Source organism: Chaetura pelagica, unplaced genomic scaffold (assembly GCF_000747805.2).
Source record: "Chaetura pelagica isolate M959 unplaced genomic scaffold, ChaPel_1.0 scaffold512, whole genome shotgun sequence".
NCBI classification, from domain to species: domain Eukaryota; kingdom Metazoa; phylum Chordata; class Aves; order Apodiformes; family Apodidae; genus Chaetura; species Chaetura pelagica.
Window position 1 is genome coordinate 573724 of NW_009952482.1, and position 19584 is coordinate 593307.

A 19584-nucleotide genomic window follows, 5' to 3' on the forward strand; every position below is an offset into this window, starting at 1 on the left:
AAATCAGAACAGCTGGTAAAACTCAGAGTTGCCAGTAACATAGAACCAAATGTAGCCTATGAAATTAGTTTTTGAAGAAGAGGTATGAACTGGAAGAAATGCCAGCTTGACTTTCAGATGCTATTATGAGCCACCAGTGTTGACAGTTCAACCCATTTATTTTTAACTACAGAAGGAGAAAATACAGAGGGCTAATGGGTGAACGGGCCATATTAAGCAGGCCTGGTATGTCAAGGCTTTGTCAATGTGTCCAACACTGAAATAGATTCTGAAACCAGACTTATTGTTCCCATTTTTGTCTGTAAGCTGTGTCCTCTCTTTATATTGCCCTGGCAATGATGCCACACTTAGCAAGAAGCACCTGTGATGTGTGGAAATATCTGGCCAGATGGCTTGGACCACGGAGAACAGTAATGTGAGCAACCCAAACTATTAACCCCTAACTCCCTAACCCAAACCATTTATTACTCAGCTACTGGTTAAAACGTGTGATGCATATTCGTAATTTTTTAAAATTTTTAATGGAAAAGTTTCTTACTGAAAAAGAAAAACAAAACAAAACCATTTATTTGCAGAAATTCCATTTCATTGAAAATCCAGTATTAATTTGAAAAAATAGCTTGATAGGACTTCTTGACTAGCTTTAACAGTGTCTGTAGAGATGAGCTATGCAACACTGGGGGTTCATCTGGTCATGAATAATCAGTAGACCTTGCTCCTCAAAGCAAGGGTTTGCTCAAAGCAGGAAAACTGAGCTCGTTTTGAAGTCACTTATCCAATGCAATGTATTTATTTTTATAGATAGGAGTTAAAACTGTACTAGCTGGAAGCCAAGACTCTTTTGTCTTTGTTCAGTTTCCCTCCCACAGGTTGTACGTGAGCCTACTTCTTAGCAACAACCGAGAAAAACAAACACGTTGATGGAAAATGAAAGGTGTAGATATAGAATTAGCTGCAGGTTACCCAAGGACAGCTCTGGTAGCTAAGAACGAGTTAGATGTCTAACGAGACAGAGAGCTAACTGTGGCTGTGTCTCGCCAAGACTTTTCCAGGCACCTGAACCACACGTACCCACCTGCCGAGGGGGGACGAGATCCCCGGTAAGACCCTCGGTCGGTCAGTCCCTCGGGGTGCGGCAGCGGGGCGGAGCAGAGCCCTGCCCGCCCCAACCTGCTTCCCGGGCAGGAGGGCAGCCCGGGCGGGCCGCACCTGTCTCCCTATGAGCCCCAGATTCATATAGCCCCAGAAGAAGTCAAGATAGAGGAAGAGTTTGACATGGTAGATGAGGATTGGGTTAGGGATCAGTTGAGTAATCTGGACATCCATAAATCAATGGGTCCAGATGGAATGCACCCAAGGGTGCTGAGGGAGCTGGCGGAGGTCATTGCTAGGCCACTCTCCATCATCTTCAGTAAATCATGGGCAACAGGTGAGGTGCCTGAGGACTGGAGGATAGCAAATGTCACTCCAGTCTACAAGAAGGGCAAGAAGGAGGACCCGGGTAACTATAGACCGGTCAGCCTCACCTCCATCCCTGGAAAGGTGATGGAACAACTTGTTCTTGTCACTATCTCCAGGCACATCAAGGACATGGGGGTCATCAAGAGCAGTCAGCATGGTTTTATCAAGGGTAAATCATGTTTGACTAACCTCATAGCCTTCTATGAGGAAATTACTAGGTGGATAGATGATGGTAGAGCGGTAGATGTGGTTTATCTTGATTTCAGTAAAGCATTTGACACCGTCTCCCACAGCATCCTTGTGGATAAGTTGATCAGGTATGGGTTTGGTGACCAGGAAGTGAGGTGGATTAGGAACTGGTTGAAAGGAAGGAGTCAGAGAGTTGTAGTCAATGGGGTAGAATCTGGTTGGAGGTGTGTTACTAGTGGAGTCCCACAAGGGTCGGTGCTGGGACCGGTGTTGTTCAACATCTTCATCAACGACCTGGATGAGGGTATAGAATGTACCCTCAGCAAGTTTGCTGATGACACTAAGCTGGGAGGAGTGGCTGACACACCAGAAGGCTGTGCTGCCATTCAGAGAGACTTAGATAGGTTGGTGAGTTGGGCGGGGAGAAACATGATGAAATTCAACAAGGGGAAGTGCAGAGTTTTACATTTGGGGAAGAACAACACCATGTCCCAGTACAGGTTGGGGGCTGAACTGCTGGAGAGTAGTGTAGGTGAAAGAGACCTGGGGGTCCTGGTAGACAGGAGGATGACCATGAGCCAGCAATGTGCCCTTGTGGCCAAGAAGGCCAATGGCATCCTGGGGTGTATTAGAAAGGGTGTGGTTAGTAGGTCAAGAGAGGTTCTCCTCCCCCTCTATTCTGCATTGGTGAGGCCACATCTGGAGTATTGTGTCCAGTTCTGGGCCCCTCAGTTCAAAAAGGACAGGGAACTGCTCGAGAGAGTCCAGCGCAGAGCTACGAAGATGATTAGGGGAGTGGAACATCTCCCTTATGAGGAAAGGCTGAGGGAGCTGGGTCTCTTTAGCTTGGAGAAAAGGAGACTGAGGGGTGACCTCATCAATGTTTACAAATATGTAAGGGGTGAGTGTCAGGGGGATGGAGTTAGGCTTTTCTCAGTGATGACCAGTGATAGGACAAGAGGTAATGGGTGTAAATTGGAGCATAGGAGGTTCAAGGTGAATATCCGAAAAACTTTTTTTACTGTAAGAGTGACAGAGCCCTGGAACAGACTGCCCAGGGAGGTTGTGGAGTCTCCTTCACTGGAGACATTCAAAACCCACCTGGATGAGTTCCTGTGTGATGTACTCTGGGTGACCCTGCTCTGGCAGGGGGGTTAGACTGGATGATCTTTCGAGGTCCCTTCCAACCCCTAGGATTCTGTGATTCTATGATTGCTGTGAAGATAAAATCACCTGGATTTCACGAGTTACAAAGTTTCATCCTTACAGAGCTGTAAGCCCTGTACGTTTTGTAAGTACATCCGTGAGCGGGTGTAAGAACAGGGTGATGATGGATCACGCACTTGAAGAAGAGTGGGGTGGTGATGATGGATCACGCACTTGAAGAAGAGTCTGGGTTGAATGACACTTCAGGACTTGTGGCTGGTGTTTATTTTGCAGCAGCAACCGGTTGTCTGTGTGGTGAGCCACTTACAGGTCCTGTATGGCTCCGTCCTTAGTGCAAGGCTATTGGTCCTGCATGAGGATAACACCTCATGTTATTGTATGGAGAATAACACCCCCTTGCTATGGCCTGGGATTTCTCCTGAACGTGCAGGTGTGCTGGGTTTCTGACCAGCCAAGTGCAGAAAGTGACTGATCACAGTGCAAAAAATCCTGGGTGAAATCATGAAGACAGCTTGCTCATCCTGACTGTCTGAGCTTCCTAGTGCTTTTTCTACCAATATTGCCTCTCTTTACTAGTTTCTAGTCTTAGCTTTCTGACCCACCTATTTTACTCACTTGGTTTGCAATAAGTAATTTTAAATTGAGCTGACAGGTGTCTGCTCATCCCATGAGTGGGCAAGACTGTGCAACTGCTTTTCTGTGTAGGTGTATGAGACTAAGGTGCCAGCTGATTCTGAAACAAAAGTTCCCTACTGTAAGTAGCTGGCTAGTCTCTGAGTTTGTTGTATATTTATTTTTATCTGTTCTTGTTCTGAATCTCCCAAACAAGAGTGTTTTCATTACTTCCTTTGAAAGATTTGTATGGTGTACTCTAAAATTGTTCTCACAAAGCTTGTCCTTCTGCTCTGTCTCTGTTCTTGCATTGTCAGTTTAATTGCTCTTGTTCTAGTTATGCTCACTGGCATTACTGTAAACCCACTTCCATTGGTGTTTATGCAACCTAATGTTTGCACACACTAACTCTTCTATTCATTCCTGATTGAATGGAGGTTTAAAACTTCTCTCAAGTCTTTCCAGCCCCATACTCACTTTTTTTGCTCTTTGATCTCCTTTCTGCATGATAAAGCTTAATTTGTGTATTTGGTTGTATGACTTTCTTGCTAATATATGTCTAATTTTATTTAGTGTTTGTTCTCTAGAGATGCTTATCTATAGTTTTGTGGTTTGCTGTTTTAATGAGAGATTAATTGATTTAGACTTCTTCCAAGGTAGAAATTTATTTCCAAATTTTGCATATTTAATTTTGAGGGAAGTTAATTAAATTCTAGGTATCGGGATACAATAATCAACCTTTTTTCCAGGTGTGGAATATTGGCCTCTGCCATTTAACAAGTAGGTAATGGTGACTGCAGCATGTTAGTGGTTTGGCTAATCTAGTAGTGCCAGTTTATTTTCTGAAGCAAGTGGGGATGTAGCATGGTGTAGATATGAGGAGTGTATCTAATCTAAACATAATTTCTGTTTTTTTTTTCTGTTGCAACACTGTGAGGCTAAGATTGCCTCTTTTCTGACTTTTTTTCCCCCCTGACATTAAAATGCCTTAACACTTTAAATCCTTAAGTGTTTTTTCTTTGTTCTTTTTTTTTTTAATTCATACTTGTGAGATTCTAAAATGAAGTCCTTGTCTTTCCTTCAGCAAGTACATTTGTACATAATGTTTTAAGTAGGCCTTTTGAGTTTTGTAGACTGATATTCTTAATTCAAACCAAAAGCAATAGTAATAAGAGAATTCCTCAATAATATATTTGAAATTAAAATACAGCAAAGATTTATATTTATGTTGTAATGATTCTTTCCTGAGGCATTAGTATTTTCAGCCTGTTTAGCTAAGGCTCTTCCTGTGTGTATGTAAGCAGAATTTTTTTTTCCTATGTAAAGATAACCCAGGACAATATTTTATTTTTGTTGCATTTTTACATGTATAAACAGGTGTATTTACATTATGAAGTACAGAATGCTAGAACCTGGTAGTTAGAATGCTCAAAGAACCTTTAAACCTTCCCAGTGACACTCGGGAAAACCCCTGTGCAAACAGATAAGCCTGGGCCTGAGAGTCAACAAACTCTTGCTTTGTCAGATCTGTGAAATTAGCAAGTTGCAGAGAAAATTCAGGTTTTGTAAAAAACCAGTTTTGCTGTTTGCTGCGTTATCTTAAACATAAATGTAAACTGTGTAAATTGACAAACGCGTGCAGCCCCAGGCTCTAGTCCTTATCAAAAGGTCATAGCTGGAAACCCTTTACTTAGAGGACTGCAGTTACTCTAGCTTGCAGAATAGTGTGGAGGGAAGAGTAAATATTTTGCATTCAACTTCAACTCAAATGGACTTCAGGTCCCCATCCCAATACTTAGTAGATGTAAGTGGGTTTGAGAAGCTACATACTCTGATTTTAGCCAGGTACAGGACCACAGCTGATAAACACTATGGCTAAATGGGTAGGTATGTTCCCAACTCCAGAACATTTAAAATGGGAATGGCTTCTCTTTTTAATTTATACTGAGACTGGTTTATCTTGCAGTATCCCAGTTCTCTTCCAATTTAGGCATTCATCATTCACACAGGTCTTTAACTGAGAAATGTAATGTCTGTGCTAGGGGAGGTGAGGGGGAGTTTCTGGTAGACTCATTCAAGGCCAAATTTTTTCCTCCTTCCAACTAAATTGTATGTTTTTGTTCTGCTGAGTACCAAAGTCAAGCAATCCTAACTAAAGCAGCTCCTCAATAATAACCTGGTTGTGTAAGAGAACTCTTTTTAATTTTCAAATCTTGTGTGATGATTAAGTGCTGGCCACAGTGTTGTGGTAGGAGCTTGAGTAGCACCACCTTCTGACCTGGCTAAATGTTAGGGCTGCAGTGGGGGCAGTCAGTTTATCTTCTGGAATCCCCAGAAACAACCATCATTAGCAGACTTTGGCAGGCTGGAGGAAGAGGAAAGGAACAGATGTCCCTGAACAGGCATGTCTGTTGCAGCATCAGTATCATGAGCTCTGACAGACATGTAACAAAAGTATATGAATATTAAATGCTTTGAATTTTTTTTAAAAATGTCTCCAAATACACTGAGATGGCATTAAATTACAGTTGATACACAGTTAAATCCCAGTGTAGGTAATTTTCTTGAGTCAGCTGATAAAAAAAAAAAAATCTCATTGAATATTTTTTGTTACAATATATGGTATGTTTGCTTCTCTAAAGACTTTGATTCAGCTCTGTCCCTGTTACTCTCAAAATGGAGAAACTGGAGTCATAGATGGCCTGCTCTTAAACATGTGTGTCATGGTGGAAGAAATTAGTGCTCCCACCGATTCCTGTGAACTTCCTTCCTTCTTCCTGCCAGATTCACTGGCTGAAGTGAGTCTTGCAGATCTTCTTGATAGATCCATGAGGAAGGGAACTGAAGTTCTGTCTGGAATATGTGAATTTAGCTGCTTCAGCTGGGTTGTTTCAGAAACAATGACTTAATTGTATGCTGTTCAGCTTTTACGGAGGAAAACACAGGTTGACTACAAAGGGATATTATCTGCTGTATGGGAAAAGCTGTATTGTTGATATGATGACCATTTGTTTTTAAGTAAATAAATAAAACTGGTATCTTGGACTGAAATTTAATATTGGAAGACAGGAAAAAATAGCTGATGTGTCCTTGGAGAAATCTTACAAGAATGGATGTGAATTTCTATTTCACACAGAGTGGGGTAATGAAAGCAGTTTGTTCCATGAAACAAATAGTTGAAAAAAAAATGGGAATAAACCTGGAAACTTTCATATCAGTGCTATATAATCAAGAATGAACAATTTGGCACCGGGCTGTAATATATCCCTGCTGTGTCCCCTTCACAATCCTCCAGCTCTTCTGCTGCAGTTGCCTCAGATAAGACATCACCTCACTACATCTCCTGTAACCTGGTTCCTTTGGGTTCAGCCACTGTCATGGCTATGAGCTGCACACCCTCCCTGGAGTAGATGGTTATAGTGTTTGAGGACCCCTAATCGTGGAGTAAGCAAGCTCAGGTGATAAGCTGGTGTTAAATCAGCTGTAGGCAGTAGGGAATAGAGACATGCTGGGATGTGAAGTGACTGTTCATATTACCCAGATGCTGAGCAAGTGATTCACAGCTGGAGTTATGCTTTGCCTGCAGCAGCAGAGGCTGCTGTTTCTTTCTATCCCTGCTTGCTTATGCTGTCTTGAGAAAGGGGAGATTGCAGAAACATTTTTTTCCCAGCTTGGTTGAAAAAGATAAAATTTGTTTCTGGATTGTATGTTGTGAATGTTTTGTTTATATAGGGAATTGAAGATGCAAAAAAATATGGCTATTTATCACATCTTTAATTGCTTTGAATCATAAAAGGTCCAAAAATGCTTCAAACCTTGTATTTTGAGTCTTCCACTTTTGATGAATTTGCTGTATACTGTACACTTTTAAAATTGATACTAAATGCTTGGAAACTAGAAACAACAAAAATTACCTGTGTGGATAATAGCTGACAATCCCACATGTCCTTAGCTGCAGTTTGGTACTCAGCCTTTGAAGGCTCTCTGCCTGTCCTCAGGCTTGTTAGACCTTTATTTCCAAGTTTATGAGAGTTCCTTTTGGACTACATGTGACTCAACCCAGGGCTGCTCAAATGAAGATGCATTCCTCTTGTGGTGGCAGGCTGTGTGCCAGAGTGGAGTGTAAGAAGCTATTTCCCATCTTGTGGTACTTACCATGCCAGTGCCCACCATTAGGACAGGGCAGTTGTGAATTAAGATCTAGCTGGGGGTTGGTCTTGGACCTGTTAGTCAAAGTGGAAGAGCTCATGGGTGTCAGAAGATATGGGATTCCTATACACTTAAAATTAACTCTGGCATTGCATTGGTTCTTTGTTGCTTCAGGCTTTGCTGGGACCTGCTTTGTTGTATAACATCACAACAGTTGAAATATTTGCACAGTAAGCTGGAGGTCTGGTGTTAAAAGACTTAACTCTGCAAAATGTGTTCCCAAAAGTAAGAGGTCAAACACACCCCTCAGATTAGTGCTTTCCATTGGCTGGGTTTCAGTGAACTGCCAATTCAGCATCTGGATTTTTTTAATCACTTTTGAGATATTGATTTTTATTTTTTGCACATTGCATGAGGACTCTAGACCTTAAATTTTGACCTCTTCTCTGGTTATTAAAAGTGCCTGCTTTTGAATTTTGCTTAATGGATGCTTCAGCCATTTAAATCTGTTTTTAATGTTTGTGGGGTTTGAGCCTTATCCTTAATTGGTCAGGAGTCTGTTCAGGTTTCTAATTATTAAATTGACCTCTCAAATCAACCTTTGCAAGATGAAGGCAGATACCAACACTCAAAACTGGATTTCATCATGTGCTGTATCTTTCCCAGCTACAGCCTTGTGCTTATGGATTCCAATCAACCAGCTCAAAGTTAATTACTTTTTTGGGCTATTAACTTTTGAATTTTTTTCTTTAAAACACAGTTGTGTCATGTCAGAGCTTTAATGTACAGGTTCTGTTGACTCTTCTTGAACAAGAAGTTTAAATAAACTGTGTTACCAAATAGCTGAATTTGATTAAATTGCATAAAACAAACAGAGCTTGTAATCTTGAGGCAAGAGCTTGGTCTTGTGTCCTTCCTATGTGTTCTCAGCATGACAAATTGTTTAAATAACCCCCAAACAGTTAATTAGGTCATGATATAGGTGGTCTAAGTGGAATTTAGTAGTAAGGTTGATAAGGTGACTGTCACAAAGTTTGACTGCTGTTCGCTTAGTGTTCTCCAATAGATACATTAGAAGTACAATACTGCAGATACCTAGGACTGTAGTTTTTAGATTCTTATTGTTTGCCTCTTCATAGCTGAATGTTAAAAAAGGTAAAAAAACCCCAAACTAAGAAAGAATGGAAAAAAAAACCCTGAAGCTACCAAACAAAACAACAAGAACAATGAAAAGACCCGACACGCCTCCAATGTGGTTGGTGCGGTCAATGTCTGATGGAATAGTTTGCAACAGGACTGGTTCTCTTTTACTCTGGGGTTTGATGAAGGTAAAATAGGCAGCTGTGTGTCTGTTGATTGAGTCTACACAATACCTCTCAATACCAGTCTTTGAAAAGGTAGACAATAAGATGTGCTGATCTGTTGCACAGCTGTCTCCAGTTGATCGGGAGGAGATCTTTGGGTGATAATTACATTATGCTATTCTCTGGTACCTTTAGCTGGCTGACTCCTGAGTGCTATGCAAGTATTAATTGAAGGTTGATTTAGTTTAGTTTGCACGTAACTTTTGTGTCTACTAGAAAAGGTATTACTATATACACATATACACACAAAATAATATTTCTGTGTGCCAAGTAAGTATGTCATTCTGGACTGAAGAGCATAACCAAAACTTTTTCAAATGCACTGAGAGAGAAAGTAGTGGTAACATTTTTGTTTTCTAAGTTCTTTACAAGAAGAAAAAGCTGCTAGCCCAAGTTCATTGAAAAATGGAAGAAGCATCACTTCAGGTCCACTGTATAAACCAGATGTATATGTATCTTGAAATATATTCCCTGACTTTCTGAAACCTGTAATTTCTTAAAGGTGTGCTTAGAAGTGGCTGCTTTTTACAGGAGTAAAGCAACTCCAAGTGTTGTAATTTGGTGTTCTTTGTATATATAATTAACAATAATATTGTGTATTTTTTTTCACTCAGTATTTTCATAATGCATGTCTATGAAACTAGTGGTTACTTTTTTTGTCAAGCACTGAAATCATATTCTATCCTGCTTTGTCACTTCCAAGAATGTTCTTCTCTGAAAGTTTATGGGGTTTCTTAGTCTTTTTCTATTTTTTTTTTTTTTTCTCCTTTGTAATGGCTCCTAGGTTAATATTCAGTTCTGGCATGTAACCTGGGTTGAAAGAGGTGCTGTAGGGCTTTTGCATGTAGTGGTTTTCTTTTTTGGACCTATTTCAAAGGTATGGTATGTGGCAACACTTATTATTAAGCAGGTCTGTGTATGTGCAGAGTCAAGTGGCAATTATAATTTTTCAGAGCTCTCATAATTATGACCAAGAATCTGTAAGGATGATTGATCTAGTAAGGATGATAAGCTAGTGGGTAGATGCATTTCTCGGAGCTGGAGTTATGTGTTCAGAAGCAGTGACAGGTTTCCCAATTTATTTATTTGGCTTTGTACATTCTTTTAGGAAGTGGAACTCTGATGTTCCAACACCAGAACTGGTTATGGTAGGATTTCTGATTAAGCCTGTGGAATATGTTTAGAGTCTTGATGGAGTTGTTACACTGACCAAAACTACTTCAGCTCCAAAAAGGAAAACAAACCAAGAAAATATTTTTATCCAAACAGTTTTCTCTGAACAGCTCTATTCTGTTCATCAGAAGCTTGGGAAGTTGCAGTTTTATGACCAAAAATTGTGGGTTTGTGCTATGGAGAAGCCTCTAATAGGTTTTATGGGTTAACACCACCATATCTGCAGATGGTACTGTCTCTGAGTACCTCTGTCCTTCCAGAGATCCTGGTGTTTGCTGGATGATTTGCTTTTTGACCTTAAGAAATCCTCCTAGTAGCATTCTCAGGGAAAAAATGTATTTCGTTAAGGAAAAAAATGAAGACAGTCTTTTTCAAGCTTGTTTGGGACTGCAGAGGAGTCAAATAGGGGGTGCTGAGAGTATGGACTCCACTATCTTGATGGTAATAAATCAACTGTTTGCATGCCATTAAGATGTTTTTAAGCAGTAAATTCCTTTCTGTATTTTGTAGCTACAGAAAACCAAGGAGTCTTACACAGCACCTTGAAAGCTGATAAATGAAAGTTGTTCGTGCAGTGCCTAGAACAAGCTTCAGCATTGAAGGACCCATCAAATTATTCTACCCACATCTGGGCCATTTGGATGGTTTTCAGCTAGAAGCTTTTGCTTATTTTTGTCTTGGGTAAAGATGCAATCCTCTAAATTGGGGCCCAAGGTATTTTATTGCTTAATAATTAAGACTAACTTAGTAAAGCATGGATTTAAAGGTCTGATCACATCATTATTTAGGAAGTTTGTATGTTTCTTGTACTTTGTGCATGGGTTCAGGGGAAAAAAACTGAAGGTTAGTCTGCTGGTTTTATGCATAAGTTTTGGAGAAACAGGTGTGGTAAGTTAGTGTGATTCAGCAGTAGATTTTTCTTGCTCAGGTTCAGATTGAAAAAGTCTCCACATTTGAGTGACTTGTTTTAATTTTCCAGTTTAATTATAAGCTATACTTAATTTTTTAATTCTGTGGTGTTAGCAGTGGTCAGTGCCAGAATTTGCCTTGAAATCTTTGGGTGAATAAAATAACTTGAATACTATCATAAGGAGCCAAAGTGTGTAGGCACAGCTAGAGCAAATAACTGACAAAACATGAGAGCTGTTTAGTCATGGTGCTATAGCGATGATTACATGTTGGTTGGCACTGACCTTATAGAGACCATATTTTAGGCTGCAGTGAATTTTGGCCTTGCTTAGTAGACACTGTGTCAAGGGGACACGTATCCAAATTACAGTAAAAAAGTAATCTAAATGCGCATAAACCTATGAAAGCTTATTAAAACAAAGCTGTTTTTTTTTTATTCTTTATTAATGCTTTTCCAGTAATTCAGGTATTTAAATGGTCCTCTCTTTCTCTTTCAGTGTAGAGATTGGTGAAAGTGTGAGAGGAGAAGATGTATATATCATCCAGAGTGGCTGTGGAGAAATAAATGACAACTTAATGGAGCTGCTCATCATGATCAATGCTTGCAAAATTGCATCATCCTCCAGAGTGACAGCTGTAATTCCATGTTTTCCATATGCCAGGCAAGATAAGAAAGACAAGGTAGGTAAGAACTGTCATCTTAGAAGGCTTTTTGTTTCTGCAGCTTGTTCACTTGAAAGTTTTGGAGGTGAAATGTTGTCACAAAAATTCAACTGACATCACAGATTTGCTTTTTTATTATTTTTTTTGGTAAAATGTTTATATTGTCTGTAGATGAACAGAGACAATAAATTACTTTTTGCTTGTGTTTTGATAATTGACACTCCTTCAGTTTGAAGAGGTACAGCCTGTCTGTGTGTTACCTTGTAGGATACTCTGCTAGCAGACCTTACTTTGTGGAACTGTTTTTCCTGCCTTTCTAGCTTTTTTTTTTTTTCCTCGCATCTATATATATATGTAAACTGAATACACCCTTATAAACATTTTAATTATTTATGTGGAATTAAATCCCAAATTTGAAGTGCTGTAACCATTATGTCAGTGAGTTTTACCCTAAATAGTTAAGCAGAGAGCCAAATGGAAGGAACTGATTAAATCTTCAATGCGTAACAGTAATTAATAAAAACATTATTTTATACTTCAAAGCAGATTTTTAAAAAAGGTTTTATATCTGTGATAATTGATGCAAACCGAAAATTGTATGGAAACCCCAAAAATGCTTTTTTGATTCTGTTGTCCTTCTCCTTAATTTGGTCTGCCACAACTGATAAATATTTTAGTCCAAACCCTTTGTGGTGAGTTTGATATTTTTTTTATTTTTTTTTACTTTTTTTCTATTTTAATAAAAGAACCAAAACTTTTCCATCTCTACTAAGTATGCAGAAACCTCTAATATGCTATGTGAATGTTACTGTTACCTACATTCACTTGGACAGAACAAGAATGAATGTAAATTTGGCTTTTAAGATTGGATTGCATTGGTTGTCTTTCATTGGTTGTCTTTCTGGAAAATTGCCCCTATCTAATACTTCCCATAAATGGACTGGTCCCTCCTTTCACTTTGAACATTAAGCAGACCATCCTGAAAGCCTTCTGCTGTTCCTTACCTTCTTATATATAAAACGTGACAGGACTGAGAAGTAATGCAGGATCTAAAAGTAATAGCAGATTTTAGAAAATATGTAATGATCAGCCTGATATGTCTTAGAATGACACTAAATACAAAAAAGTTATTTTTCAATTGTGTTCATTATTTAATTGCAGGGTCTCTAACATCATGCAAACAATATCAAGACATACTTGCTATACTTCCAAAAGGAGGTTTCAGGAACTACGTAGTAGATCCCTATTCTTTGCCTCCATCTTTTGGAACTTCATTTTTGTGGTGTTTTGTATTGAATGATGTTCTCCCTTGATCAGGAGAGCTGAGATACTTGTTTCTGTCAAAGGAGCTTGACAGGGAAATAGTAAACATTGTTGAAAGGGAAGGAAGGCATCTCGGTATATTTTGATTTCCAAATTAATACTGGAAAATTCTGCTGGACCATCCTGTAGGTTCTTGATGTGGGAAAAGGATGAGTCTGTCCCAAGTTTTCCATGCATTGAGCTTATACCTTGTCAAGGGTACCCAAAATCCATGTGGCAGACTTCCAAGAGACACCCACAGTGTGGGGGTCCAACATGCCACCCAGGACCATTTTGTCTTTTAGAAAGGCCATTTGAAGGTGGGCAGCCTAGGAAAGTGATTTTGATTAACAGGTATTTTGAGTGTTTTTCTAGACTGTTCTCTGGGTGTCACAGAGTTCTCCTGGAGTTCTAGGCAAGCCATTTCTTTTTATTTAACCTCTGTTTTGCAATTGAGAAAATGTTTGCCATGTTTGGACACTAACCTTGGTAGTTGACCTCCATGTTGCAAAATGAGCTATAATACACTTGTCAATATTGGGCAGCTTATTGACAGGGAGATCTTTCTTCCTGTTGTTGGATTGCATCATGTCACTTGATCTTTGACCCATGTTGAATGTACAAGCTTTGTACACTGCCTGAAGCGCCAGTAAAGTGCCAGCCATTTTCTTCCTGTAGTTATACAAAGATTTTTTTCCTCACTGATGAAAGATACTGTTGTAATTTCCTTGCCTATGAACTGAAGCAGTATAATCTTTACTAGCTAGATGATGCTTTCTGGTTTGAACTTAAGGTGTTGACTTTAATGCATAAATAACTACATAGGCTCAGTTCTTCCTGCTTGAAATAACTGTATTCCTCATGCCTTTGTTGCAGTTATGGTTTCTGAGAATAATGGAAGTGCTTTTGATTTATTTATTAAAGGAAAGGACTTTGCAATAAAAAAAAATATATATAGTTTGAACAAGGCCTGTGTAGTCTACTCTGGAAATTTTAGGACTTAACCTGGGCTAGCTTTTAAATGAGAAACAAGTTTTAAAAAAAACAGGCTTGCTGAGAATCATAGAAAAGTTGGTAAATTAATTTAGATGCAAACAAGAACTACCATAACATTAGATACACAAGCTACCTAATTTATAATTAGCTCAGGTGTATCTGTGCTTTGTCCATTGTTCCATTTACGTATCTTCTAATTAGGCTAACTTTCCAAGCCATAGGCAGGACACACTTATGTAAGATGCTACAGAGATGCCTTTGAGATAAGTTAGAAGTAGAATGACAGGTGAGTTTGGTGTTCTACAGCTCATGTAACTTTGTTTTTTTGATTTGTAGAAGGGGTCCGTGGAACGTTGGGTAGGTATCTTTATTTTTTTAATCTAACGCTATGCATTTCCACTAATATGGCCTTAAAGGGTGAAACTTACTGGGTTACATTATGTATAACTGGGAACATTTTCAGTTTCACTTCTTGAGTTCAGTTGTGTTTCACCTAGGCCATGACAGTAATTCTGTGGAATAATTTGGTACTAGAAAACTCCTACCTTGAAGTTTAAAAAATTATCTGGATGTTCAAGACAATGGCTGTCAACTTCTGAAGCTTCAAAGCATATCTCATTTTTTAAACAATAAATTTAGCTAACGCATTAGTGAACATTTGGTATCCGTACACATCACAACTGGCTTTCTTGGAAGTGAAAGTTCCAGTTATAAATCTTTGGGATTTTTTATTTGCATTTTTTTGTCCAGCATGCATGTGATGCATTTTGAGCAAGACAATTTAATAAGATGCTTAAAGGCAATAGAGCTTTAATCTCGATGGACAACTTTTACTTTCAGCTACTTGTCCTTGCATACTTACACTTGTGAGGTTGTTAGCTTTGTGGATTTCCTTCTGCCCCTTGTAAGAATTGTGAATACATTTGTAATGCATCACAAAGGAAGACATAATTATATATTTTGTTATATATAAGCAGGGAATTTTGCTTAGGAATTAAAAACTCACTGTTTTGTTTGGGGAACATAATGCAATGTTGTGTTTCACAATAATAATCCTGAAACTAATTTCAAATTGTGTCAAAGCATGAACAATTAATAAATACTGTGAATGTCTTTGTGTTCTTGTCTCTCTGATCACAAGCAAGCCGTACAAAACTCCAGGATAAAGAAAAGCTTGAGTTCTCATCTACCTTTGTCATTCAAGATGCAATGTTGTGTTTCACAATAATAATCCTGAAACTAATTTCAAATTGTGTCAAAGCATGAACAATTAATAAATACTGTGAATGTCTTTGTGTTCTTGTCTCTCTGATCACAAGCAAGCCGTACAAAACTCCAGGATAAAGAAAAGCTTGAGTTCTCATCTACCTTTGTCATTCAAGTTTCTGAATAATGAGGCCAGGTTATCTGAGGTTCCCATGAATATGCTTCCTTTGATTTTTTTAAAATAATCTTCTATTTGGATCATATTGTAGCACAAAACCTATTTTCTGTGCAAGTCATCAAATCTTAAATCCTTTTGAGCATGTCGTATGTTTTCTTCTAATGCACAATTTTCTATAAAGGAAACTGTCAGATAGCTGCAAGCTTCATTTTTCTTAATCTCCTACTGTCCCATTCTTGAGAAACAGCTATGAGTGTCTGGCTGTCTTTCCTTCCAAGACCCTCTGTCCACCAACACATAGGCAATCTGTGATGTGTACGTGTCTGCTAGAACAAGTTACCTAGTGGTAAAATCTTCAAGTTTTTCCTTCTGGGAAGGCAGCCTGCAAGGTCAAGCAGCTGAAAGAGGTACCGACTGGTAATGTATACATTAGTATTTGATAGAGGAACGTATTTTGGGGTTTTTTTATGATGAATATAAAAGGAAAGTATTCTGGGTTTTGTTTTTTGTGAAGATACTCAGTATATTGACACGTGAGGCAAGTGAAGTGGTATTCACATTGAACAGAAATGGGGAGGGGGGAGCAAAATTCAGTATGACAGATGCAGTGGAATTTGTAAATGACATCCTGGGAAGAATGTAATTTGCCTTTAACAGCTAGCCAGAACTAGTTAATTGTTTCTACCAGACGGGGTGGTCCTAGTTTGCCATCTTCTTTTCCCTTCTTTTTCAATTGGGCTGCTTCATCTGGCTGCTGTAAGTTCAGACGAGTCCTGGTGTGCAGGACAAGGAAAATGGTGAAAGTGTATAGCCTGGAAAGAAGGGAAGGGACAAGCAGGGGAGCAGACCTCTTGTTTCAACATCACCTGAAGTCCAGTTTAGCTGTAACTTTAAAGTATATATTACAAAGATATTATAAGATAGATAGTAAGTCTTTGTTTTATTAGATGTTGCCAGACATCCAAAAATACTTTGAAGCCCAGCTTAAAAATGTTAGTTTGTAATGCCAAGATGATCTGCAATGGTCAGGAACTTGAATGGCACAAACAGAAAATTTCCTACTAATAATAGAAGTAGCCAGAAAGCTTTTGCTGACTCAGGCCTTTACAAAGCTGAACTGAAATGAGGAGCAGCATTGCCCTCAATAATGGGAAAATCACCTGGACTGAATCACTGTAATAGCAAACTCTTATGGAACCTATACACATTTGAATTGCAGAGATCTAGGGGAGTGCTAACTGTTGCATATCTTCTGTGTATCTTACACAGACCAAATGGTGGTGATATTCTCTAAAACTTAAAAAACAAAAGGGATGGCTTTCAAAATGAAAAATTTTTGTAATGATGATAAACTTGAACCAGCCATAAGAGACTGCAATGTCTCCATTTCTTCTCTAGAAGTATGTTGGCAATCTACAGGTTAAAACAGACAAATGCTGAATTTTCACTTAAATTAGCAAAAATTTTGAGGAAAATACTAGCTCTTTGATATGAAGCAGACAGAAAAGCATCCAGGCTGAATTGGTGGTGGTTCCTACCAATAACTATTTTAGGTTGTGCCCATGAGCATCAATAGAAGGAGAGCAGAGATACTCTGTGTGTATGGGCTGGAGGGGGAGGAGTTTCTTAGACTAAATGGTGCTGCTTGGTAGAGGTGTAGCAGGAGGGAACACTGTGCCAGCAAAAAAACCAGAATCTGATAGTGAGATGAAACCTCTGAATTGGAGTTCTGCCTTCAGGCTAATGTTATCGCCAGTTATTAGCTGTATTTAAAGACTGGCAAAAAGAAAACAGAAGGTTTTGTGAAGTATTTCTATTACAGGGAAAGTTGTCTAGGGTGACAGCTTTTTTCAGAGCTTGAAAAAAAATCTGAAGAAACTTTGGAGTTGCCAAAAAAAAAAGAGTGAGATATCCTTCTGTCATGATTTTTTCATATTCTGTATTTTAATGTTGCTGTTTATTCTGTATCCTTGGAACTTTTAAAAAAATACTTGACATTGGCACTAACTTCATAATTAGATTTTTTGCTGCTCTTTTGTTCTTTCCACTTCAGTTGGTTTTTTTGTTTGTTTTTTTTTTCATCCTCCCTCCTTCTGTCCCTTTTGGGAATTCTTGGCCCCAAATTGCATCTAACGATTAAGTATGAATTAGAAAAACAAACAAACAAAAAAACAACAACAACAGGCCAGGGTAGAGAACCCCTGCCAGCATAGATCTGTTGTAAGCTTTACTGTATCTTGAAGAAATGCTTGATACTAATTTTTTTTTTTTAAGCAGTGTTTTCAAAGTTAGGTTCACTCTGCCTTCAGTCTTTGTTTTTGGCAGTATTTTTGAGAACAGGATAGTTGCTTGAGAGTTGGTGTTAATGTAGGGTAGTGGCTTACAGAAATGGAGATTGTCTGCTGTGGAAAAGGTAGCTGAAAGTTTTAAATGGAAGAATTGAAAAATAATATCACAAATTTTATCTACTTGTAGGTCTAATTGCTACAAAGCAATATTAGGCGGACTATAAACTGATTTAGATATTCATAAACGTTTTGCTGAATTTCAAAACACTCATAACAAGATTAGCTACTGACAGGCTAGTTTGACTAGAGTTCTGGTGCTCTTCATGTCTAGAATCCAATTATTCTAAAAGGAAAAAAAAACAAACAATAAAAGAAGCCAATTTTCTGACTCCTTGCATCTAGTAATCTAGTAAAATGCAAACATTTGTGCTTTATTCCTCAGAGTCGTGCTCCAATCTCTGCAAAACTTGTTGCCAACATGCTATCGGTTGCAGGGGCTGACCACATCATCACCATGGATTTGCATGCTTCTCAGATCCAGGTAACTATCAGTTCTTACTGACTGGCTAGGGGCTTTACTGACTTAATGTGGGAGTCTAATACTAATTTTGTTTTTTTTCCTTATTATTTTGAAAGGCTAAGTGCAACAATAAATTCTCAGGGTTCAGAGAAAGTCTGTTTCTAATGAAATTCCCTTTTTGAAACAGACCAGCTTTGATTTTTTTATGATGTAATTTTGCAGGCATTTTGAATACTTGTCATTGGACTCTTTACTGGATTTACCAAGTCTAGTGCAAGAGCTTCCAGAATATAAAACATACTGGTGTGGGGGAAGTTCTCTTAATCTTGATCTGGACAGATGATATGGTATTACCCTAGGTAGACTTTTGTTGTTACAGCCAAGAGGACAATTAAGAGAAGTAGAGATGGACACTAACAGCTCTTAGCTGGTTTGCTAATGAATCCAGCAAATCAAAAAACTCTTATCAAACACAGAGCAAATATTGTAATTCTTGTGTACCTAATTTCAGGACACCTTGTTTTTTCTAGATACTACCTTTTCTTCCATTGTTGGTATTCTATTTAATCAGAATTTCCCATTATGCTAGATTGTTATTATACAAATAAAAAGCCAGTTGCATTTGTGATCTAACACAGATTTCTTGTAATTACAAATTGCACAAAAAGGTTCCATTTCTGGAGTTTAGTAATGCTAACTTGAATCTTGCACATACTGAAATGCTGTTGTTCATGTCAAGCAGTTGAAAGGTTGTGTATTACTACTCACTGGATATTTTGAGAGCTTTTCACAAGCATAAATTTACTTGAATGCCTGAAACTGACCTTTTCCGATTTTTATATCACATAACAGCAGTTCTTAATTACTCTTGGGTGAGATTTTTAGAGACCTAAATATTTGTCTGATTTCCACTGCATTTGATGGTAATAGCAGAGGGCAGAATCAGGCCAGTGTAAAATACTAATTAGAGTTCTAATATGAAAGGCAAAGGCTTGATTCTTGCCCTATGTCTTTGTTCTTGGTAAGACATAAAAATATATTCATGAAAATATTTTTCTCTTTTGGACTAGGGTTTCTTTGACATTCCAGTAGATAACCTGTATGCAGAACCTGCAGTGCTTCAGTGGATTAAAGAGAACATTTTGGAGTGGAGAAACTGTATCATAGTCTCACCTGATGCAGGTGGTGCAAAAAGGTACGATACAAGCCTAAAACTATTAGTTTTCCGTATAGTTAGTGGTTGATGCACTAGGTTGTCTAGTTGTCTTTTTTTCTTCAATGAATTGTACAAGATATAGGGCCAATCACTGTTCATCCAACTGCATTGTAAAAACAGAATAACTAGTTCTTTCAATGTTATTCATGCTTGAAAACATCCAGGAGCTTTCTATACTCTAAAGAAAATCT

General features: G+C 38.4%; 1 protein-coding gene across 3 annotated transcripts in view; it reads left to right on the top strand.

Moving 5' to 3' along the window:
* Window positions 1-11498: 11498 nt before the first annotated feature.
* Window positions 11499-19584, top strand: part of PRPS2 (phosphoribosyl pyrophosphate synthetase 2) — a 15641-nt gene continuing 7555 nt past the window's right edge. The window contains exons 1-4 of one of the 3 annotated variants that reach the window (XM_010008791.1): window positions 11525-11705; window positions 14322-14342; window positions 18100-18198; window positions 19248-19372. In XM_010008791.1, coding sequence (XP_010007093.1) covers window positions 11601-11705; window positions 14322-14342; window positions 18100-18198; window positions 19248-19372 — 350 coding nt within the window. In that variant the 5' untranslated portion in view covers window positions 11525-11600. Of the gene's footprint in view, window positions 11710-14321; window positions 14343-18099; window positions 18199-19247; window positions 19373-19584 lie in introns of all 3 variants that reach the window. The other 2 variants (XM_010008792.1, XM_010008790.1) reach the window with 2 other exon arrangements.